The sequence below is a fragment of the Peromyscus eremicus genome, chromosome 9 (assembly GCF_949786415.1).
Source record: "Peromyscus eremicus chromosome 9, PerEre_H2_v1, whole genome shotgun sequence".
Classification (NCBI taxonomy): domain Eukaryota; kingdom Metazoa; phylum Chordata; class Mammalia; order Rodentia; family Cricetidae; genus Peromyscus; species Peromyscus eremicus.
In genome coordinates, this window is record NC_081425.1 from 69189505 (window position 1) to 69212519 (window position 23015).

Consider the following 23015-nt stretch of genomic DNA (forward strand, 5'->3'; position numbering starts at 1 on the left):
AACCATTAACAACACCCTTGAAAAGAGTGTAGGAAGATGGGGATGTTACAATTTCCACTTGGTACAATCCATCCACACAGAGAACTATCTGTACAACCACTCAGGAAAACAATTGAATTAAGCTAGTTAAGGAAATACATGTATAACTCCAGTGGTACAAAGGGAGACTAGAGTAAAGCAAGCTGTGACTTCACCTAGCTAGGTCTCTGGCTTGAATGAGTCTGATCCTTATATTCACTGTATCACCTGTCACCTGCTCCTGCAAATAAAATCCCTCTGCACCTCTGCCAGGCTCAGCCCCACAACAAGGTTTTGGTGGAGCCCCAGCTACAGGTTTGGGTATGGGCTGCAGGTGCCTGGAGAACACTGTGCTGCACGGAAGTAGGTGGCTGAGTCTGCAGGATGAGAATCTGTGATGTGCAAGGAGAGCTGTTTCGTGCCTTCACTGAAGAAGACTGTGAATCTTCCATCTTCCTTTATATTCAACCCAGAACGTATAGCTATCAGAAGTGCAGGGCCTTCACCAGGGAATTGCCGGTACCATGGGAAGTAGTCAAATGCACTGTTCTCATAAGTGCAGTTCAGAGCTGAAGTCCCTCCTGCCGAGACTGTCAGAGATTGGGGAATTTGTCTCACCTGCTGTTGGTCACGTCTGTCCTGCTGTTAGCCACTCACCCCTGTGTAGAGAAATAATAAATGTCATTAGGTTCCCGGGTATGTACTTGGTGTTGACGCTTTTAACATTTATGATTTTGGCTGGTGCCCCAGTTCCCTCATGTATCCACATTAATCCCATATCTGAAGTTTCTCCTCTAAGACTCACAGGCTAGGTGAAGGGCTAGGACCAAAAATGATGCTTTCAGGATCTTGTCCATTCCTTCTAGACTGAATCTTGGGGAGAACTATGAAGGCCTTTTATCTCCCCTAAAACAGAGACTGTAACTTCACAGGCACTAAGTTCTTTCAACAGGCTCCACCTCTCACAAACACTTTGTCTAAAGCTATTTCTGACATAGGAAGTATTCTCCAATTTTGTTCAAATTTACTATTGCTGCAAAAACAGTCATTGAGAAGCAGAAATCCTCTCATTGTAATTCTACCATTATACACTGTTTGTAGAAATGTGTGTTGACATACTCACCAAGAATAGCAGTGTGAATTTTCTGAAATACACAAAGGAAAAAAATAAAGAAAGAATGAGAGAAAGAAAGGAAGAAATAAAGAAAGAGGAAGGGAGGAAGAAAAAAGAGAGAAAGAGAGAGAGAAGAAAAAGAAGAAAAGAAAGACCAACAATCCAGCTAATACCACTTATGGGCATTTATCCAGGGGACATGAGGTCATCATATAAGAAAGACATATTGCATATTGGTGTTTATGACAGCACCATTCACTATTGCCAAGATGTAGATAGAACCTAGGTACCACCAGTCAATATTCAAAACTAAGCAATTTTTCCTTTTTTGTTTTTTCATGAAATACAACATAGATATAAACAAATACAGAAACATAAGTGAGCAGGAAAATGCATAAGTATTCAAATATCTCAGAGGAAAATAAACATACAGTAACCATCACCCAGGATGAGAGTCTGAGTCTGCCTTATCCTCTGCCCTTCCCCCGTCAGACAGGCTTCCATGACTGCCCTGCTACAGTTACCTTCCACATGTGCCCTCACACGTGTCTGTGGGATATGAACCTACAAACAGAATGAGAGTCATCTGGATAGACCTACCTGCTGACTTCCTGGGCACTGCTGGCCATCCTCTAAAGTCTGTTTTGGCATCAGTCATACTTACACGTTCTCATTTGAAGTATCTGCAGCGTTGTTAATAAGTCTTTGTAGGGCCCACGTAATTCTCCTTGACACCCCCCTTCCCGTGTGTGTTGGTTTTTTGAGACAGGATTTCTCTGTGTAGCCTTGGCTGTCCTGGGACGTGCTGTGTAGCTCATGCTGGCCTTGAACTCACAGAGATCTGCCTACTTCTACCTGAAATTGTACCTGAAACAGCAGAGTAATATGCAGCCACAAGGAAGAATGCACTGGTGCCATCTGTAGGAAAACAGATGAAGACATGATATTGAGCAACATAAAGCAGACCCAAAAAAATACACAATACATACATGTTCTCATATGTGAAAACTAACAAAAAAAGAAAGAAAAAGAAAGTAAAGATGATCTGAAAATAAAAGTAATATAAATGTGTAAGGAGAGAGATAGTGGGAACAGGGGAAGGGAGAGAAGAAGAGAGGGGGAAGACAAATAAATATGAGGAAATCTATGCAAATGCATATACTAAAATTTTACAACAAACCCACTACTTTGTACAATTATTGTGTGCTGATGACTATGGTAACTGTGTGAATAAAGAACAGATCAATTTAAATTTTTCTTCATCCTAGAAGCTTTTACATGCATATACATGAAAGGAGTTAAGATGGAGTTACCTTACAACAAGAATAAATCTACTAGATACCAGGTGATATATATATATAAAAACCTGTGCCAGAAAAGAGTTACCTCTTCTGGTGTTTGAATTAATTTGCTTTCTATTGGTAAGATAAATAAACATAATGACCAGATTAAATGTAGGAAGGAAATGATTTATTTGGTTTACATTTCTGATCATAGTCTACCACTGAAGTAAGCCAAGTCAGGAACTCAAGCTGGAACAGTGGCAGAAAACATACATGACAGCTGCTGACTGGCTTGCTCCCCCACGGTTGATTATCTTGTTTTTTATATAACACAGGACCTCCTGTTCAGAGACGAGAATGACCACAGTGAGGCTGGGCCCTCTCATGTCAATTGTTAAAGAACACAATGTCCACAAACATTCTTGCAAATAAGCATGACAAATAAAATCCTTTGATTGAGGTTCCATCTTCCTGGGTATCTTTACTTTGTGTCAAGTTGAAAAAATTAACCATCACAACTTACCCCTTATCAATCTGATCCATAAAACAGCATTGTTTAGCCAAAATCTTTCCACTATTTTTGATCCCCAAGATCTTATTTTAGTATCACAATATAAACAATAGTACAACTTTTAAATAACCATTTTTTTATTTAGACAATGGAGTATCACTCATCTGTTAAAAACAATGACATCATAAAATTTGCTTGCAAATGGAAGGGACTAGAAAAGATCATCCTAAATGAGGTAACCCAGACTCAGAAAAACAAACATGGTACCTACTCACTTACAAGTGGATATTAGCTGTAAAGTAAAGGATAACCATGCTACAATCCAAAGACTCAGAGAAGGAAGGATCAATGCAATCTGGGGTATGAATCTCACTATGAAGGGGAAATAGAACAGACATCACCAGTGAACAAAATGAGAGGTCTAGATGTGTGGTTGGGGATGGGAACAAGATGGATCAGGTGTAGGGAGGATGGTTGGAGAGAGTACTGGGAGAGACAACTGGAATCCAGAAGAGGGCATCTCTGGGATGAGTTAGAAACCTAGTACAATGGAAACTCACAGGAATCTATGAGGGTGACTCTAACAATAGGGCATACATACAGAACCTGAACCAGCCACTTCTTGTAACCAGACAAGACTTCCAGTGGAGGGATTGGGATACCAACCCATCCACAAATCCTTAGACCTACAGTTTGTGCTGGGGTAAAAATGGCACAGAAATTGTGGGAGTGGCCAACCAATACTGGTCCAGCTTGAAACAAATACAATGAGAGGGAGCCCACCTGGACACTGCCTAGAGGGCCACAGCCCAGAGACTGAACAGCCTAGACAGAACCAAACACGACATGCAAAAAAAAAAAAAGAAAAAAAAAGTCAATGAAATGATAACTAATGATATTCTGTGATACTCACAGATTGGTGTCTAGCTCAATTGTCATCAGAAAGGCTCCACAGAGACTGAACTGACAACCAGATAGCCTGCATGGGACTGAACTAGGCCCTTAGCATCTATGTTACAGTTCTATAGCTTGGTCTTCTTGTGGGACTCCTAACAGTCGGAGCAGGGGCTGTCTCTGACTCTGTTGCCTGCTTCTGGGAGCATACTCCTCAGACTGGGTTGCCTCCTCCAGCCTTAACTGGAGTAGAGATGCCTAGTCTCACTGCAACTTGATATGGGAAGGCTGATTGATATACATGGGAGGCCTGCCCTTTTCTAAAGAGAAGCAGAGGAGGAAGAGTGTATGGGGGGAGGGAGGGGGAGAGAGGAGGTGGAGGAGAGGGACTAAAGGAGAAGAGGGAGGGGAAACTGAGGGCAGAATGTAAAATCTAACAAATAAATAAATAAATACCAAAATAAATTGGAAGTATTTTAACTTAAGTAATGTTTTCTGTGAGTTCCTGTAAAATCCAAAATAGTTACAAACTTCTACTTACTTTATTTTTTATGTTTTTATTTATTTATTTGTTTTTCAAGACAGGGTTTCTCGATGTAGCCTTGGCTGTCCTGGAACTCACTCTGTGGACCAGGCTTTCCTGGAACTCAAAGAGCTCCCCCTGCCCCTGCCTCCCAAGTTCTGGGATCAAAGTATGCACCACCACACCCAAACTTCTTATTCCATGAGGTAAGAACCAGGACACACTTAAATCAGACACAGCAAATTCACAGCACCTAGCTTCAGCTTCTTCCTGTTTCCTTCAGTCCTGCAGCTTCCTCTCTGCCAAAACCTGCATCACATGGGGGACTCTTACATATTGTGAAGTTGGGTTTCTGGATTGAAGTGAATCCATGACCTCCCCAGACCATAGCTTCTGTGTGCTGAATGTTAGAAGATAATTCCCATGAGGTTTGCTCCAGTTTAGCTAGCCCCTTATTCATTAAACCTAATTCTTCAGCACCAAGTAATCAGGATCAATTGTTCAATAAGCAAAAGTTTCATTTTGACAGATTCTTAATTCAAAATATCTCAACAGTCTTAATAACTGTTTTTGCTGCTCTCTTATGCTTCATAGCCAGCCTCCATTGTCTATACCTCTCATAACATTCTTATGTTCTAACCTTCCAGAAGAACTCTTTAAATGTTGAGCACTCGATGGCCTTTTCTAGACCAAAGTTCCAAAACACCTCCACAATCTCCCCCAAAGGCATGGTCAGGTTCATCAAAGCAACTGCCTGTATTCCTAATATCAATTTCTGTATTAATTATTTTCTGCTGCTGTGATAAAACTCTGACCAAAAACATCTTGAGGAAGAAAGGTATTTTATATGGTACCATTCCCAGATTACAATCCATCACTGAGGGAAGTCAGGGAAGGAATTGAAGCAGAAAAAATGTAGGAACAACAATTTGTGGCTCACAGTCCATGACATGCTAGGCTTAATTTCTAATACAACCCAGGACCATCAGACCAGGGTGGCACTGCCAATAATGGGTTGGGTCCTCCAACATCAAACATGAAGAAAATGACTCCATGACATGCTCACATGACAATCTGAAGAGAACAATTCCTCAGCTGGGGTTATCTTTTCCTGAGTATCTCTAGTTTGCATCAATTTGAAAAAAAATAACAACAACAACAAAAAAAAAAACAAAGAACACCCACAACTCTTGGCCAGTGTAGTCCCATAGACAACCTCTTTTGAACATTAGAGGACATTAAAAATGCTATTGGTTTTTTGGTGGTAAGCACCTATTGTTGAAGATATCCCAGACTTGCAATATAGAGTATGGACAAAGTAAGCTAGTAGTGACCTGGAAACTTCATCCCTACCAGATGGTTTTCATACTGCTGGAATGTGCTATGCATGCTACCAGAGGAGAAAAGCAATCCTCTGTCTCACCCAGCTGTGAACACCATGAGCAACGATAAGAACTGGGCTGGAAAGACATGCCCACTGGTGCAGTAGCTGCACAAACATCTTGGTAGTAACCAACCACTCTCTGATAATGCTACATAAGATGAAATCCACACCTGGCACCATTATCAAGTCAAGAATCTCTGGCTAGGCATATCATGTCCTAGGAGAGAACTTAATACTAGTAGTCTACTAAATGGACATAGTATAAATCCAACTCCTAATGACTTAGTGTTGTACACATAGATTAATGGTAATCTCAATACTCATTAGAGAAACTAATCACTGTAGATGGCTGACACTGTGCCTCATATCATCTAATACACATAGAATAATAAGAGACTGTAGAATGGAAAGCCCTAATGGGACATCTACATCACATAGCTGATCCCTCCTCCCAAGGTTCAGGGATCACTGTGGAAGAAAAAGCAGAAAGAGTGTTGGAGCTGGAGGTGGTGGATGATTACAAGGAAATGGTATCTTCTGGATATAGCAGGACAGGTGCACATAAGAAGCCACAGTTTTTATGATAGTCTGCACAAAGCCTGTACAAGCCTAAGACAGACAAAATCTTAGCATGGAGAAGCAAGGTGAGCATGAGTACACCAAGTATGCTTGACCATAGAGCCATCTTTTCAGACCCAGAGCATTTGGGTTTTATTGCAAATATTAATAAGATATATCGAGACACACAATGAATATAATATCCCATTATGAGACAAAGTCATATATAAGTGAAACATAGAGAATATATGCTCCATTCACCTAAGAGAACTTGAATTTTATAGTCATTGCTTGCATTTCAATGATTTACATGGCCTTACAAATGATTGATTTGGAGAGAAGGCTGGGGAGCAGGAGGAGGGAGGACAGGGGAATCTGTGGTAAGTATGTAAAATGAATTAAAAAATCTTTTAATAAAATAAAATAAAATAAAAATTCACAGAAAAAAAAACAAATAATTGATTGAATTCATTGAAATTTCATTATATTGTTATAAAATAATGACCAGGTTAACTAAATGCATATAAGAATACACCTATGGGAAAGAAATTAGAAGTTAGTAGAATAACTATACAGGAAAGGCTTGCATCTTCAGATAAGTGAGAGGATGGAAAACATTCTGCAACCTCACAGGACACACACCTTTAAAAATTCAAATAAACACTTATTATCTTCCTCATATGCAATTTCATAAATGAAATACAAACATTAAAATCAGTTTGGCTTTATATGTTGATTTCAAGAAGGCATCAAGTGGAAGTGGTGAATAATTGAAACATCAAGTGCTAAAGTAGAGCGCCTCTGTGCTGTAAATAATAGGAGTTAAAGGACTGTGAGGAAGCTACAGCAGAGAGGGTTGTATTGTATATGTGACGTCATCACAGGTTCAGTCTCAGCCCAACAGCAGACAATGGTCCATTTTCCACAAAGTCTCCAAGAAAGGACTGAGGTTGTAGTTCAATCAGTAGAGTGCACTACCAAGACCCTGATTTGGCTGCCATCATGCATAAACTGGACATGGTGCACATGTCTAATTCCAGCACTTGGAGGTCAGAGGCAGAAAGGTCAGAAATTGAAAGACATTTTTGTTATGTAACAAGCTTGAAGTCAGCCTGAATACCTGAACCTGTCTTAAGAAAGACAAAAAAGCCGGGCGGTGGTGGCGCACGCCTTTAATCCCAGCACTCGGGAGGCAGAGCCAGGCGGATCTCTGTGAGTTCGAGGCCAGCCTGGGCTACCAAGTGAGTTCCAGGAAAGGCGCAAAGCTACACAGAGAAACCCTGTCTTGAAAAACCAAAAAAAAAAAAAAAAAAAAAAAAAAAAGAAAGAAAGACAAAAAAAGAAAAGGATGGAAGGAAGGTAGGAAGAAGGAAAGGAAGGGAAGAAAGAAAGAAAGAAAGAAAGGAAGGAAGGGAGGGAGGAAGGAAGGAAGGAAGGAAGGAAGGAAGGAAGAAAATAATAAAATTCTATCCAAATAGATTATACTTCAGCATCCTAGGGATTTTTTATTTCTTTTTTTTTTACACTTTGGTGTCTTTTCTTTTTCCTTTACTCCTTTCAGCCAGACATCTGTCCAGTATACTCCACTCTGTCATCTATGGGGAGTACCTTCCATGATGTCCTAAAGCCTCAAATCACAAACATTGCTGAGCCACATGCACATTGTGTTTTCTTCTATACATACATATGCATCCCTGAAAAGCTTTAACTCCTTCACTGAAATGAAATACATTTGCCTTTTCTTATGCATATCTAAATGGCAGCACCACACAACACTGATGCCTGCACAGTCGTTCTGATGACACAGACGGCTGCTCAATGAAAACAGACCAGTGACATGGACAACAGGGAGATGCAGAACAAAGAAGATCACAATTAGTGGTGGGGGATCTCTGATAGTACCAGGAATGACAGGTATTTATATCAAATGGACTTCTTATTTCTGAAGTTTTCACTAGCTATTAAAATATCAAATGATTGAAAACAGGGACATAAAACTGAAAAAGGTAAACAGGATGAGGAAGAAGTTCTGTGTATTTGCTGAGTGTCTAACTGCCTACTCTACAGTAGTGCTCGGGTGTCTTTCATGACACACACTGTTCTATCTTCATTCTTGTCTCAGCACTCAAGAACAGAAAACTGAAGCCTACCGAAGACACCTGTGTGTCTAGACAGGATGATGAAGGAAGAGTGTGGACACTGCTTCCTGATCCAGTCAGAGAAGATCCTGATGGAGAAGACTGAGCTGGCTTCAAACCATGGGTAGATTTCCCAGTGGAAAGGATATATAATGTAATTCTAGGTACAGGTCATATCAGGGTGACTGTATATCAGACCAAGTGTGGGTGACAAACTTAGAAATGTACATTAGAGAAGGTGATGTGATCTGGCCCCAGCCATGAAGGATGGCATATATCTTCATTGTGTTCACTTGCAAATTCCTATTTGTCCTCACTATGGGCCCAGTATATTCAGGTATAATATAGGTAAAAGGCTAGGCAGATGCATGTTTTCTTCTCTAGTTAAACTTAAGGGCGGAGGAGATAATGGTTGTGTTATTTTAAATAATCATCTCTAGCTTATTGAGCAGTGTCTGTAAGAGCCACAACCTTCACCTGCTCTGAAGCAGCACTGCCCCTCTGTAGACAAATAAGGTCTTCACTCAACAGTGTCCTGAGCTTAGAAGACCATGCCTTGAAGAAAGAAATGCATTGAATCTTCCTCTGGAGCCAATATTTTTGATATGGAATGTGAATGTGTCTTTGTTGAGGTCAGCTATAGCCTAGTTTCTCTCTACCCCTTCCAGACTTTCCTCCATGCATACCCAGGATTCCCTATCTTTCTATTGAGCCAAAAACTACCTCATTCTGGAGAATGAGAGAAGCCAGTCATAAGACAAAAGGAGATGACATTGCTTGTTATTTACAATAAAGCTTATAAAATAAGCAAATGTTTGAAATTCATGTCAAATTTATTGACCCCTTATATAGACTAATTGTATACATGGTGATTATTAAATCATAAACTTCAGTTTTCTTTCATTCATTTTTATCATTTCTTTATTTTTGAGATTATAATATAATCATGTCAATTCCTCCCTCCAAAACTTCCTGTGTTCCCTCCTTGCTCTCTTTCAACTTTATGGCTATTTCTTTCATTAATCATTGTTACACATATGTGTATAATCATATTTATTCCAAACCACATAAATACAATATGCTCATCTGTAAAATGTTACTTGTAAGTCCTCAATTAGTTCTAAGATGGATATTTATAATTCAGGAGGGAGAATATATTGAGAATTTAAAGACCCAAATCCTTAACCTACGTAGCCAAAAGCTTACCAGAAGTTAAAACTCTTTCTATACAGAAAACGGATATTAAATCAAGCAGATGTACTATGGTGAAATTTTGATGTCTCATGATAGGGAAGAGCCACATCCACCCCGCTGAAGGTTTGTGTACTGGCTGCAGGTGTGTGGGGAGCACTGTGCATTCATAGCACAGAAATAAGTGCCTGAGTCTGTGGTCTGAGAGGAGGAAACGTACAGAGAGCTGCGACGTTCCTGATTGACTGTTGTGGACATCAGTCTTCCACTCTGCTTTGTTCCAGAAGAACTGTAAAACAGGCTCTTCAGATGTCCCTCAGGACTTTGGTAAAACCACTGCACACTGCTCAAAATTGTGGAAAAGTTGCACTGCATCTCTGCACGCTCTCCCTCCTGCAGAACCAAGGACACAGGACTCTGCTTCACTTGTTGACCTTTCACCCCTGGTTAGAAACAGAGAAAGAGACATAGATGGGGTCACTGAGCATCCACAGAACCCTGAACACACGCCATGTCCTCTGAGAAGATGGGAGCTCTGCAGGACTCCTGAGCTGCTTCCCCACCCCCCATGTGCTGACAGAATCCTCTCTGTCCCTGAATGTGGACAGCCAGACTCACAGCAAACCTGGGTGCACAGCAGCCCCAGCAGAGAGCACAGAAGCCTCTTCATGGTGCTTGTCTGGCTGCTGGAGACAGAAGCAAGGAACCAAGGCCTGGGCTGTGGTGTCAGGATGGCTGTTGAATGTCCCTCCTCCTGCCACCAGTCAGCCCCACCCAGGAACCCTGCCAGGCCAGACACTGCAGAGTTCCCTCCCAGCCTTCTGAGCCTGAAGCTCCTCCCAGACCAGACCTACCTGAGAGTCTGGGTGGAGTGCAGTGGGGGCAGGGCATTTTGAGATGACTCTGGGGTTGTGTGGGGTTAGGGATCCAGGAAGCAGGAGAAGACCAGCCTCTCCCTAGCAGAAAAAGCCTCAGCAACACACAGAGCCAGGCACACTCAGAGAAGCAACAGCTAAAGGTTTAGCTCAGGAAACAGATGCATGTTCTGACAAAACACCCTTTACTGAGGCCTGAGAGATGGCTCAGCAGATAAGGATCCTTATCCTTCCAAGAAGCCTTAGGTCCCTCCCCAGCATCTACTTTAGGTGGCTCACAGCTGTCTGTAGCTCCAGATCCTGGGACCTGACAATCTCTTCTGTCCTCCTGAGAACCTGTACACAAGTACCATACATTTTACACAGACCCACTCTCATACACATTGAAAAATAAAAAGAATCATCACCCATGAAATAATTTAAGTAAAATCACTGCAGTAGCAAAACAAACAGCATCATGATAGAGTAAGTATAGATGTAATGGTTTAATAGTTTTAGTATCATTTTAAAAATTAGGATACTCCTGCACCAGTAAAGGTTTGTTCCAAATATTGTTTTAAATATTACTGTTGGGAATCTCTGCTCAGGCTCCACTCCTCCAATTCCAGATCCTGCCCCTCAGAAAGCCCACCAAGGGTCGGCTCCTCTCCTAGAGATGCTCAAGACCACAACTACAGGGTACTTACGACAAGGTCTCTAGACCTGCAATATGATTTCTCTCCTGCTTCCTTTCCAAGAGTCACCCAGGAGCTGCTTTGCTCACATTAAAACTGATCTTATTAATTTGGCCTGATATGATTTATTGCATCACCGGAGAAACCCACTATCAGGGTACAGAAAACATTCAATGGCAGCATAAGAAGGAAGTGCAATGGCGAAAACCAATGTAGGAGTCCTGCGTTCCAGAGCGACAGGGGCAGCAGCGGTGGTGTGCTGTTGCACATGGTGACTGCTTGGAACAATGCACGTGAGTTCATAACAGTAGAGGAATGCATTTGAAAGTTTTCACTGTGAAGACAATTGCTGGAGAAATGAGACTGGAAATGAAACACGAACAGCATGAGGACTGGGAGAGGTAGGCAGGGGTTGCTCTGACTTAAGGAGGTTTAAATGCCTTTGTCATCGGGACAATACAGAGACAATGAGGAAGAGACACTGTCTTTCCCTTAGCCTGTCTCTGGCATCTGCATAAAGTATGTTCTGTTAGAACACCTACCAGAGCAGTGGAAAAGATTTTAAAAAGTAACTATTCAGTAACTTCATCTGTGAACATAAAGTATTCAGATCATGCTCACCACTACCACCCTGCTCTCCCTACAACTCCTCCCAGAACCCACTAAATCCCTCTCCCCTCCATAAGCAAGGAAGCCAGAACAGGATCATGAGGGCCAGAAGAAAGAGCTTAGGAGAAAGTGGTAAGGTAGTAGAACACAGGTAATGTAATGTCAAAGGGGGCAGGAGAGGCACTAAGGGGAGAGGGGTGTGACAGGGTAGGGGAGAAGGAAGGTTTCTGTGTGTTTATTCTAACCTATGAAAACATCATTTACCTTTTAGAAAGGAGTGTCCTCTAGAGGCCCAATTGAGAAATAACAAGTTCACAAGGGCAGTACACTTCCCCCTGTCTTTGCTGACTTCTGAATGTGAATTCTAAGGCTTTCTGATCACGCACAGAGGAAGCTTAATGCTCTCTAAGTAGAGACTTGTGAGTTTTTAGAAAAGAAGAATACAAAGTTATGAACTGAAATGGGAGAATATGATACTTTAGAGTGAGAAAATTACAGAATCTTTACATATTTAAAACAAGTACCAGGGACATAGAAATCAGAACACTGCATAGTTACCAGATTTCTACACAATGCCATCAAAATACCCAAGAAAAAGATGCGATTGATGTTGCTAGGGATATTGTAGATTTGTTATTACATGAAGAGTAAACTAAGAAGTACAAATTTGAATAGTTTATAAAAGTACAATAAAAAAACAAACAAGCAAGTCTGCTACAGACAGTCTTCACTTTGATGAACTGAAACTCAAATTCAACACGATGAAAGACTTAGTAAACTATGCAGTCCCTTGACTTATAAAATATAACATAATTCAGAATTGTCACCTGGCACAGTCTACGTCTTTCCCACTGAGAAGACTATGCCATGCATGGACACCAGAGGGCAGGAGTTATGAGCGTTGCATTCCAATTAGACTACCACAGTTCTCCCTCTAGCAAGGTATTTTGAGTGTTAATTGGAGGAATAAGTCCCTGTCTCTCCTCCTCTCCCTCCCCCTCTCCTCCTCTCTCCTTCTGTCCCTACCCCACCCCTCTCTCTGTAGTCTCTGTGTGTGGTATCAATCAAAATGAAGTCATTGAGATCCTTAACAGGTAACATTCAATGAGGTAATTTTGTGCTAAAGGAAGAACAAAAAGGACAGAATCCTCTTTAGACAGATCAGTGTGCCCAGTATGGCAGCAGCAAGCAGTTAGAACAGTAAAGAATATTGGAAGCTGTATTATATTCAACAATATAGAGAGGGGAGCTACAGATTCCAACACCAGAAACTGTCTGTTGATAAACCAACATGACTTTGAGTTAAGGAACCAACAAGCAAATAGTCACAATGTAAAACAGCATTAGCTAAAGGCTGCGAAATCTTGATGGCAGCTTCTATGTGTACAATGAATGACAGTGGGTCACGTGAATAAGTCCAACTCAGTCATTCATCCTAGCCAGATCAAAGACATATTTATGGCCACTTTATCACCAACTGGCAGGTGAAAATTGTAATTGAGGGGTATTTGGTGATGAACAGTCTTCAAAATATTTTACTTTTTGAACACCACTTAAAACTGAAGACAATTTAATCATCACTGGGCTCTCCTTAGACCTTGAGCCAGTTTGGGTAAGGGACTCTGGAGCATGTGCTTCATTATCCCCACATTAAATATTCTTCCAATCTAGGTAATTTATCACGTATGTGTTCTACAAAGAAATCTTTTGTTTTCATAAACAAATATTTATTCAGTACTTTAGTGAAGGCAGTTTAGAGTACTATTAAAGGCAATTCTTTTTTTTTTTTTTACTTTCTTTTTTTTTAATTTTTTTTATTTTGCAATGCAATTCAGTTCTACATATCAGCCATGGATTCCCTTGTTCTCCCCCCTCCCGCCCCCCTCACCTTCCCCCCATCCCGCCCCCCATTCCCATCTCCTCCAGGGCAAAGCCTTCCCCGTGGACTGAGATCAACCTGGTAGACTCAGTCCAGGTAGGTCCAGTCCCCTCCTCCCAGGCTGAGCCAAGCGGCCCTGCATAGGCCCCAGGTTTCAAACAGCCAACTCATGCAATAAGCACAGGACCCGGTCCCACTGCCTGGATGCCTCCCAAACAGATCAAGCCAATCAACTGTCTCACTTATCCAGAGGGCCTGATTCAGTTGGTGACCCCTCAGCCATTGGTTCATAGTTCATGTGTTTCCATTCGTTTGGCTATTTATCCTTGTGCTTTATCCAACCTTGGTCTCAAAAATTCTCGCTCATATAAACCCTCCTCATTCTTGCTAATTGGACTCCCAGGGATCCACCCGGGGCCTAGCCATGGATCTCTGCATCCAGATCCCTCAGTAGTTGGATGAGGTTTCTAGCACGACAATTAGGGTGTTTAGCCATCCCATCACCAGAGTAGGTCAGTTAGGGCTGTATCTCAACCATTGCCAGCAGTCTGTTGTGGGGGTATCTTTGTGGATTTCTGTGGGCCTCTCTAGCACTTTGCTTCTTCCTATTCTCATGTGGTCTTCATTTACCATGGTCTCCTATTCCTTGTTCTCCTCTCTCTCTGTTGTTGATCCAGCTGGGATCTCCCACTCCCCCCCCCCCCCCCGCTCTCTTTCCCTTGACCCTCGCCCTTCACTATCCCCACTCATGTCCAGGCTGTTCATGTAGATCTCATTCCATATCTCTGTCATTGGGCGATCCCTGTGTCTTTCTTGGGGGCCTGTTTTCCAGGTAGCCTCCCTGGTGATGTGAGTAGCAGTCCAGTCATCCTTCTTCTACATCTAGTATCCTGCTATGAGTGAGTACATACCATGTTTGTCTTTCTGAGTCTGGGTTACCTCACTCAGGATGATTTTTTCTAGATCCATCCATTTGTCTGCAAACCTCATGATGTCATTGTTTTTCTCTGCTGAGTAGTATTCCATTGTGTATATGTACCACATTTTGTTTATCCATTCTTCAGTTAAAGGGCATCTAGGTTGTTTCCATGTTCTGGCTATTACAAACAATGCTGATATGAATATAGCTGAACAAGTGCTCTTGTGGTGTGGTTGAGCATTCCTTGGGTATATGCCCAAGAGTGGTATAGCTGGATCTTGGGGGAGATGGATTCCCAATTTTCTAAGAAAGCGCCATATTGATTTCCATAGTGGTTGTACAAGCTTGCATTCCCACCAGCAGTGGAGGAGAGTTGCCCTAGCTCCACATCCTCTCCAGCATAAGGTGTCTTCAGGGTTTTTGATCTTAGCCATTCTGACAGGTGTAAGGTGGTATCTCAGAGTTGTTTTGATTTGCATTTCCCTGATGATTAGGGATGTTGAGCAATTCCTTAAATGTTTTTCAGCCATTTGAGTTTCCTCTGTTGAGAATTTTCTGTTTAGTTCTACAGCCCATTTCTTAATTGGACTGTTGGGCATTTTGATGTCTAATTTCTTGAGTTCCTTATATATTCTGGATATCAGTCCTCTGTCAGATGTGGGGTTGGTGAAGATCTTTTCCCATTCTGTAGGCTGTCGCTTTGCCTTGTTGACTGTATCCTTTGCTCTACAAAAGCTTCTCAGTTTCAAGAGGTCCCATTGATTGATTGTTTCTCTCAGTGTCTGTACTACTGGTGTTATATTTAGGAAGTGGTCTCCTATGCCAATGTGTTCAAGACTACTTCCTACTTTCTCTTCTAGCAGGTTCAGAGTAGTTGGAATTATGTTGAGGTCCTTGATCCACTTGGACTTAAGTTTTGTGCACGGTGATAGATATGGATCTATTTGCAGCCTTCTACATGTTGATATCCAGTTATGCCAGCACCATTTGTTGAAGATGCTTTCTTTTTTCCATTGTGCACTTTTGGCTTCTTTGTCAAAAATTATATGTTCATAGGTGTGCAGATTAATGTCAGGGTCTTCAATTCGATTCCATTGGTCCACATGTCGGTTTTTATGCCAGTACCAAGCTGTTTTTATTACTGTAGCTCTATAGTAGAGCTTGAAGTCAGGGATCATGACGCCTCCAGAGGTTGTGTTATTGTACAGGATTCTTTTGGCTATCCTGGGTTTTTTGTTTTTCCATATGAAGTTGAGTATTATTTTTTCCAGGTCTGTGAAGAATTGTGTTGGTATTTTGATGGGGATTGCATTGAATCTGTAGATTGCTTTTGGTAAGATTGCCATTTTTACTATGTTAGTTCTGCCTATCCATGAACATGGGAGATCTTTCCATTTTCTGACATCTTCAATTTCTTTTTTCAGGGACTTAAAGCTCTTGTCATATAGGTCCTTCACTTGCTTGGTTAGTGTTACCCCAAGGTATTTTATGTCATTTGTGGCTATAGTAAAGGGTGATGTATCTCTGATTTCCTTCTCTGCTTCTTTGTCCATTGTATATAGGAGGGCTACTGATTTTTTTGAGTTGATCATGTATCCTGCTATGTTGCTGAAGGTGTTTATAAGCTGTATCAGTTCCTTGGTGGAATCTTTGGGGTCGCTCAAGTATACTATCATGTCATCTGCAAATAGGGAAAGCTTGACTTCTTCCTTTCCAAATTGTATCCCCTTAATCTCCTTATGTTGTCTTATTGCTCTGGCTAGAACTTCAAGTACTATATTGAATAAGTATGGGGAGAGCAGACAGCCTTGCCTCGTTCCTGATTTTAGTGGAATTGCTTTGAGTTTCTCTTCATTTAATTTGATGTTGGCTGTTGGCTTGCTGTAAATTGCCTTTATTATGTTTAGGTATGTTCCCTATATTCCTGATCACTCCAAGAACTTTATCATGAAGGGGTGTTGGATTTTGTCAAAGGCCTTTTCTGCATCAAGTGAGATGATCATGTGGTTTTTTTCTTTGAGTTTGTTTATATGGTGTATTACATTGACGGACTTTCATATGTTGAACCACCTTTGCATCCCTGGAATGAATCCTACTTGATCATGGTGGATAATTGTTTTGATGTGTTCTTGGAGTCTGTTTGCCAGTATTTTATTGAGTATTTTTGCATCAATATTCATGAGGGAGATCGGTCTGTAGTTCTCTTTTTTGTTGTATCCTTGTTTGGTTTAGGAATCAGGGTAATTGTAGCCTCATAGAAGGAGTTTGGTAATGTTCCTTCTGTTTCTATTGTGTGGAACAATTTAGAGAGTATTGGTATTAACTCTTCTTTGAAGATCTGGGAGAATTCTGCACTGAAACCATCTGGTCCTGTGCTTTTTTGGTTGGGAGGCTTTTAATGACTGTTTCTATTTCGTTAGGAGTTATTGGACTATTTAAATAGCTTATCTGGTCTTGATTTAACTTAGGTATGTGGTACTTATCCAGAAAATTATCCATTTCTTTTAGGTTTTCAGTTTTGTGGAATAGAGGTTTTTGAAGTATGACCTGATGATTCTCTGGATTTCCTCAATGTCTGTTGTTATGTCCCCCTTTTCATTTCTGATTTTGTTGATTTGGATGCTCTCTCTCTGTCTTTTGGTTAGTTTGGATAAGGGCTTGTCTGTCTTGTTGATTTTCTCAAAGAACCAACTCTTTGTTTCATTAATTTTTTGTATTGTTCTCTTTGTTTCTATTTTATTGATTTCAGCTGTCACTTTGATAATTTCCTAGCATCTATTTTTCCTGGGAGACTTTGCTTCTTCTTGTTCTAGAGCTTTCAGGTGTGCTGTTAAGACACTAGTGTGAGATTTCTCCAACTTATTTACGTGGGCATTTAGTGCTATGAATTTCCCTCTTAGTATTGCTTTCATAGTGTCCCATAGGTTTGGATATGTGGTGTCTTCATTTTCATTGATCTCTAGGAAGTCTTTAATTTCTTTCTTTATTTCTTCCTTAACCCATTGGTGATTCAGTTGGGTATTATTCAGTTTCCATGAGATTGTAGATTTTCTGTAGTTTTTGTTGTTGTTGAAATCCAACTTTAGACCATGGTGGTCTGATAGAACACAGGAGGTTATTCTAATTGTTTTGTATCTGTTTAGATTTGTTTTGTGGCCAAGTATATGGTCGATTTTAGAGAAGGTTCCATGGGGTGCTGAGAAGAAGGTATATTCTTTTTTGTTAGGATGGAATGTTCTGTAGATATCAATTAAGTCCATTTGAGTCATGACATCAATTAAGTCCTTTATTTCTCTGTTAAGTTTCAATTTGGGAGATCTGTCCAGTGGTGAAAGTGGGGTGTTGAGGTCTCCCACTATTAATGTGTGGGGTTTTATATGTGATTTAAGCTTTAGTAATGTTTCTTTTACATATGTGGGTGCCCTTGTGTTTGGGGCATAAATGTTCAGAATTGAGACTTCATCTTGGTGGATCTTTCCTGTGATGAGTATGTAATGCCATTCTTGATCTCTTTTGATTGATTTTAGTTTGAAGTCTATTTTGCTGGATATCAGGATGGCTACACCCGCTTGTTTCTTAAGACCATTTGATTGGAAAGTCTTTTCCCAGCCTTTTATTTTTAGGTAGTATCTATCTTTGAATTTAAGGTGTGTTTCTTGTATGCAGCAGAAAGATGGGTCCTGCTTTCTTATCCATTCTGTAAGCCTATGTCTTTTTATAGGTGAATTAAGTCCATTGATATTGAGGGATATTAATGACCAGTGATTGTTCATTCCTGTTATTTTTTGGTGGTGATGTGTGTGTACTTCCCTTCGTTGGGGTTGCCTGTGTTTTCGAGGGTGTATCTGACTTCCTTAGGTTGGAATTTTCCTTCTAGTGCTTTCTGTAGGGCTGAGTTTGTGGATAAGTATTGTTTAAATCTGGCTTTGTCATGGAATGTCTTGTTCACTCCATCTATGCTGATTGAAAGTTTTGCTGGGTATATTAATCTAGGCTGACATCAATGGTCTCTTAGTGTCTGCATTACATCTGTCCAGGTCCTTCTGGCTTTCAAAGTCTCCATTGAGAAATCAGGTGTTATTCTGATGGGTTTGCCTTTATATGTCATTTGGCCTTTTTCCTTTGCTGCTCTTAATATTCTTTCTTTATTCTGTACGTTTAGTTGTTTAATTATTATGTATCGAGGGGGCTTTTTTGGGGGGTCTAGTCTGTTCGGTGTTCTACAGGCTTCTTGTATCTTCATAGGCATTTCCTTCTTTAAGTTGGGAAAGTTTTCTTCTGTGATCTTGTTGAATATATTTTATGTGCCCTTGAGTTGGTATTCTTCTCCTTCTTCTACCCCTATTATTCATAGGTTTGGTCTTTTCATGGTGTCCCAAATTTCTTGGACATTTTGGGTCATGACTTTGTTGGCTTTAGTGTTTTCTTTGACTGATGAATCTATTTCTTCTACTGTATCTTCAATGCTAGAGATCCTCTCTTCCATCTCTTGCATTCTGTTGATTATACTTGCATCTGAAGTTCCCAATCGTTTACTCAGATTTTCTATTTCCAGCATTCCCTCTGTTTGTGTCTTCTTCATTTTTTCTATTTCCCTTTTCAGGTCTTGGACTGTTTCCTTCATTTGTTTCATTGATTTTTCTTGATTTTCTTTCAGTACTTTATTATTTTCTTCCAGGACTTTATTGATTTCTTCTAATTTGTTTGTCCTTTCCTCTAGTTGTTTACAGCGTTCTTCCCATTTTTTTGTCTTTTCCTCTACACAAGCCTCTAGCTTCTTCATGATGTCATTCATAAAGCTGTTTTCTTCTGCTTCTTCCAATTTCTGATGTTCAGGTCTAGGTGTTGGAGGAGGGCTAGGGCCTGGTGATGCTGTATTGTTATTCATTTTGTTGTATGTGTTTCTGCCTTGACGTCTGCCCATCTCCATGTGGTTCATTCTTGGCCTTATCCACACACTTGATTCAGACAGAGCTGACAGATTCAGGAAGTCTATCTCTCTTGTCCAGATGGGAGCTCTCTTGTCCAAATTGGAAGTCCGGGGCAGGGTGGGAGCTCTTGTCCAGAAGGGAAGTCCGGGCAGGATGGGAGCTATTGTCCAGAAGGGAAGTCTGGGACAGGATGGGAGCTCTTCTCTCCCTCTCTCTTTCTCTCTCTCTCTCTCTCTCTCTCTCTCTCTCTCTCTCTCTCTGCTCCAGAAGGGAAGTCCTGGGCAGGATGGGAGCTGGGGGCCGGCCTCTAAATCTCAGGAAGTGACTGGGGTCTGGACGGCTGGGCGTGGGGGCAGGGCGTGGAGATTGCAGGGTCTGCCAGGGGTCTTGGAGAAGGGGATCCTTCCTGGTGGGGCTAGAAGGGAACCTGCCCAGTGGCCAGAACCTGGGGCCAAGTTGGGCAGGTCTTCCCCAGAGTGGCTGGTGCCCAGGGATTGGGTCCAGGCCCAGCTAGGGCACTCACCTGTGCTCCAGAAGAGAAGTCAGGGGCAAGATGGGAACTGGGGGCCAGCCTCTAAGTCTCAGGAAGAGGCTTGGGGTTTGGGCCGATGGGCATGGGGGCAGGGCGTGGAGATTGCAGCGTCTGCCAGGGGTCTTGGAGAAGGGGATCCTTCCTGGTCAGGCTAGAAGGGCTCTACAAAGAAATCTTAATATAACAATTTATCACATCAGTATTCATATTATGGTCTTTTACATGCATAAATCTAGCTTTGGAGAAATTAGATGAATTTATTAAACAACAATCTCAGTATCAGGCATGGGAGTTATTGCCCAGGGAGGCCTCAGAAGTATACAAAACAGCACTGGATATTGTCATGGTTCTTGGTCACCCACTATAACTAGATGGTGAGAGACTATGGCTAAAGCCACCACATTCTACAGTTGCATGACGTAGAGAAATCAACCTTGAACTGACTGAGGAAAGTCCTCTTTGTTGCTTAGCTTTCTTAGCTGGAAGGTCCTACGCAGGCTGCTGGGGAAGAAAGGTCCCAAGAGTATTAACCAGAGCTGGACCCTGCATGCTACAGTACTGAACTTCCAGGTAATATGTGCTCAGTGGTGTAATTGTGGCCTGACTACTATGGAATAACAGTGCTTTCTGATTGGATTTGAAGCCTAATCAACAGGAGGGAATTCATGCCTAGTACAGTGACATGGTCAAAAATCCCATGGTTCAGGAGGCCTTAGGTACTAGGAGGAAACTACTATTATTATTTTGCTAAATGGTCATATCGAACTGCCTTCTGAGTGTGTGTTTATACTCGAAGATTATTGCTAGTCCCCGATTTGGTTGGAATATGTGTTTCAATGAGTTTCTATAAAAGGTTTTCCATACTGTTTTGTTCAAAATGTCTGTAGTGTTAGTTATCACTATCCCATATTCCTCCCTCTACCCTGCCCTCTCATTCTCATCTATTAATCCTGCTCATTCCATTTGCCCTTTTATGGAAGTCATTTTCTGTTTCCCCCTCCTCTGAAGATCCCCTCCTCCCTCATGGCTTCTTATTGATACTTAACATCTATGGTTATTTCAAATGAAACACACATATTAAAAGCTAGCATTCACATACTTGAGAAAATACTCTGTTTTTCTCAGTCTGGGTTATCTTGCTCTGGATGACTGTTTGCAGTTCTACCCATTTACCTGAAAATTTCATAATTTCATTTTTCTTATCAGCTGAATAAAACCCTACTGTGTACATGTACCACATTTTCACAATTCACTCATCAGTTGATGGACATCTGGAGTGTTTCCAGTTCCTAGTGATTATGGATAGGGCAACAGCGAACATGGAGGAGCAAGCATCTCTGTGGAAAGATGGAGAATCTTTTGGTTAATTCCCCAAGACTGGCATAGCTAGATCTTGTGGTAGATCTGTGGTCAGAATTTGGAGGAAACTCCATACTGATTTCCATAATGTTTGTGCCCATTTGTATTCACGTTGACAATAAGTTTTCTCCCTCATGTCATCCTCTCAGGTGGTATCCCGGTCCTCTGGCTCTTCTGCTCCTCCTCTGTGGTGCTCCCTGAGCCTCATGTGTAGGGATTGCATTGTAGATGAATTAACTGGGACTAGAGAACTTACAATATTTATTCTCTGATTTTTGAGCAGTTGTCTATGACTATAGTAGCCCCTCTGTGCTTCGAAGTGAAGCTTTTTTCATGAGGGTTTAGAACTACACTTATCTGTGTGTATTAGTGGTGACCATGTAGGAGGAGCTGCAGTCACCAATGAAGCTTATGGAGTAACACTCACCAGTGAGCACAGCTAGGATGAGTGTATTATGGAGAGGCAATGCCGCCATTGGGGTGTCTCCATAAAGCCCGTTACTTCTGCTGGCCATTCTCCTGCTTGCTGCTATCTTGTACTTACTGGATTTGTCATGGTATAGTTGCTGATTGGGAGAATCCCACTGTATTTATTGTAGTGAGATTATTTTATGGGAAAATCTCACTCCTCACTGGACAATTTAATTGCAGATCATAACAAAGATGGTTTTTATAGAGCAATGGAGCTTAGAGATGTGAGACCAGCTGATGAAAACAAGGAAGTTTCAGGTATTATAGACACATGAATTCTGTCTGTGGAAAAACAGACTGATGATTAAAAAAGGCAATTATGTCCCTACATCCAAGGTTAGGTCTGAGTTCCTTGATCATGAAGCTTACAGAATTAATCTCAGGTTTCAGTGTGCACTTTGAGAAAACAAATTTGTAAATGGAAGTTAAATGACCTTACTGTGTGTAAAGAAAAATTGATGGTTAGCTAGACCACTTGATTAAGGTTCTGTTAAATAAAATCAGGATAAAAATCTGCTACACTATAACCACAAACTGCTGCCTGCCAGTACACAGGAACTGGCTGAAATATACTTGGCTTGCTTAAAACTTAGTTAATCAATAATAAAAGAATCATTGCTTTAGGGTGAAGATGTTATGGTTGATAAATTAATACAAAAGATAATGTTTAATTACATGTGGGCTTCTAATAAAGCATGCGACTTGTGATTGTAATGTGATTTCTTCCTGTGTAAGGATTTTAATTTGATTTTAGAAAATGTGTAACTTGCAGTTGTAAGGTGATTTCCTTCTTGCATGAGATTTTTGTCTTAGGTTGTATAAAATGGTTAAAAGAAAAATGAAGACACAGATAAGTATTCTGTGTGTGTTTAGTCCCCCACTCCACATCTCCTCTCCAGTTTCCCTGACCTACTGTATAATTATGAGTATTTAGGATATAGTTAGAAGCTGTATTGATTTAGGAAAATGGCTGTAGAAGGTTCTCCTCTAGGGTCTACGACCTCTCCAGCCACGGGTAGTTAACTAGGTTTACAGTATTGGGTCTGAATTCATTGCTACTGAGCAATCTTGAATTCAATAAGGCATACGTTAGTTTCCCCAAAGAGAATAGTGCTACTATTGTTCCCTTGTGAACATCTTGCCATATGATTA

At 41.1% G+C, this 23015-nt stretch overlaps 1 gene segment (V, D, J or C); it reads right to left on the reverse strand.

Annotated features, from left to right (window-relative positions):
• Positions 1-327: 327 nt before the first annotated feature.
• LOC131919010 (T cell receptor alpha variable 23/delta variable 6-like) lies at positions 328-21907 on the reverse strand. The segment is given in 3 exon segments: positions 328-608; positions 2000-2050; positions 21820-21907. Coding segments are annotated over 3 exon segments (420 nt in total).
• Between the last annotated feature and the right edge of the window lie 1108 nt (positions 21908-23015).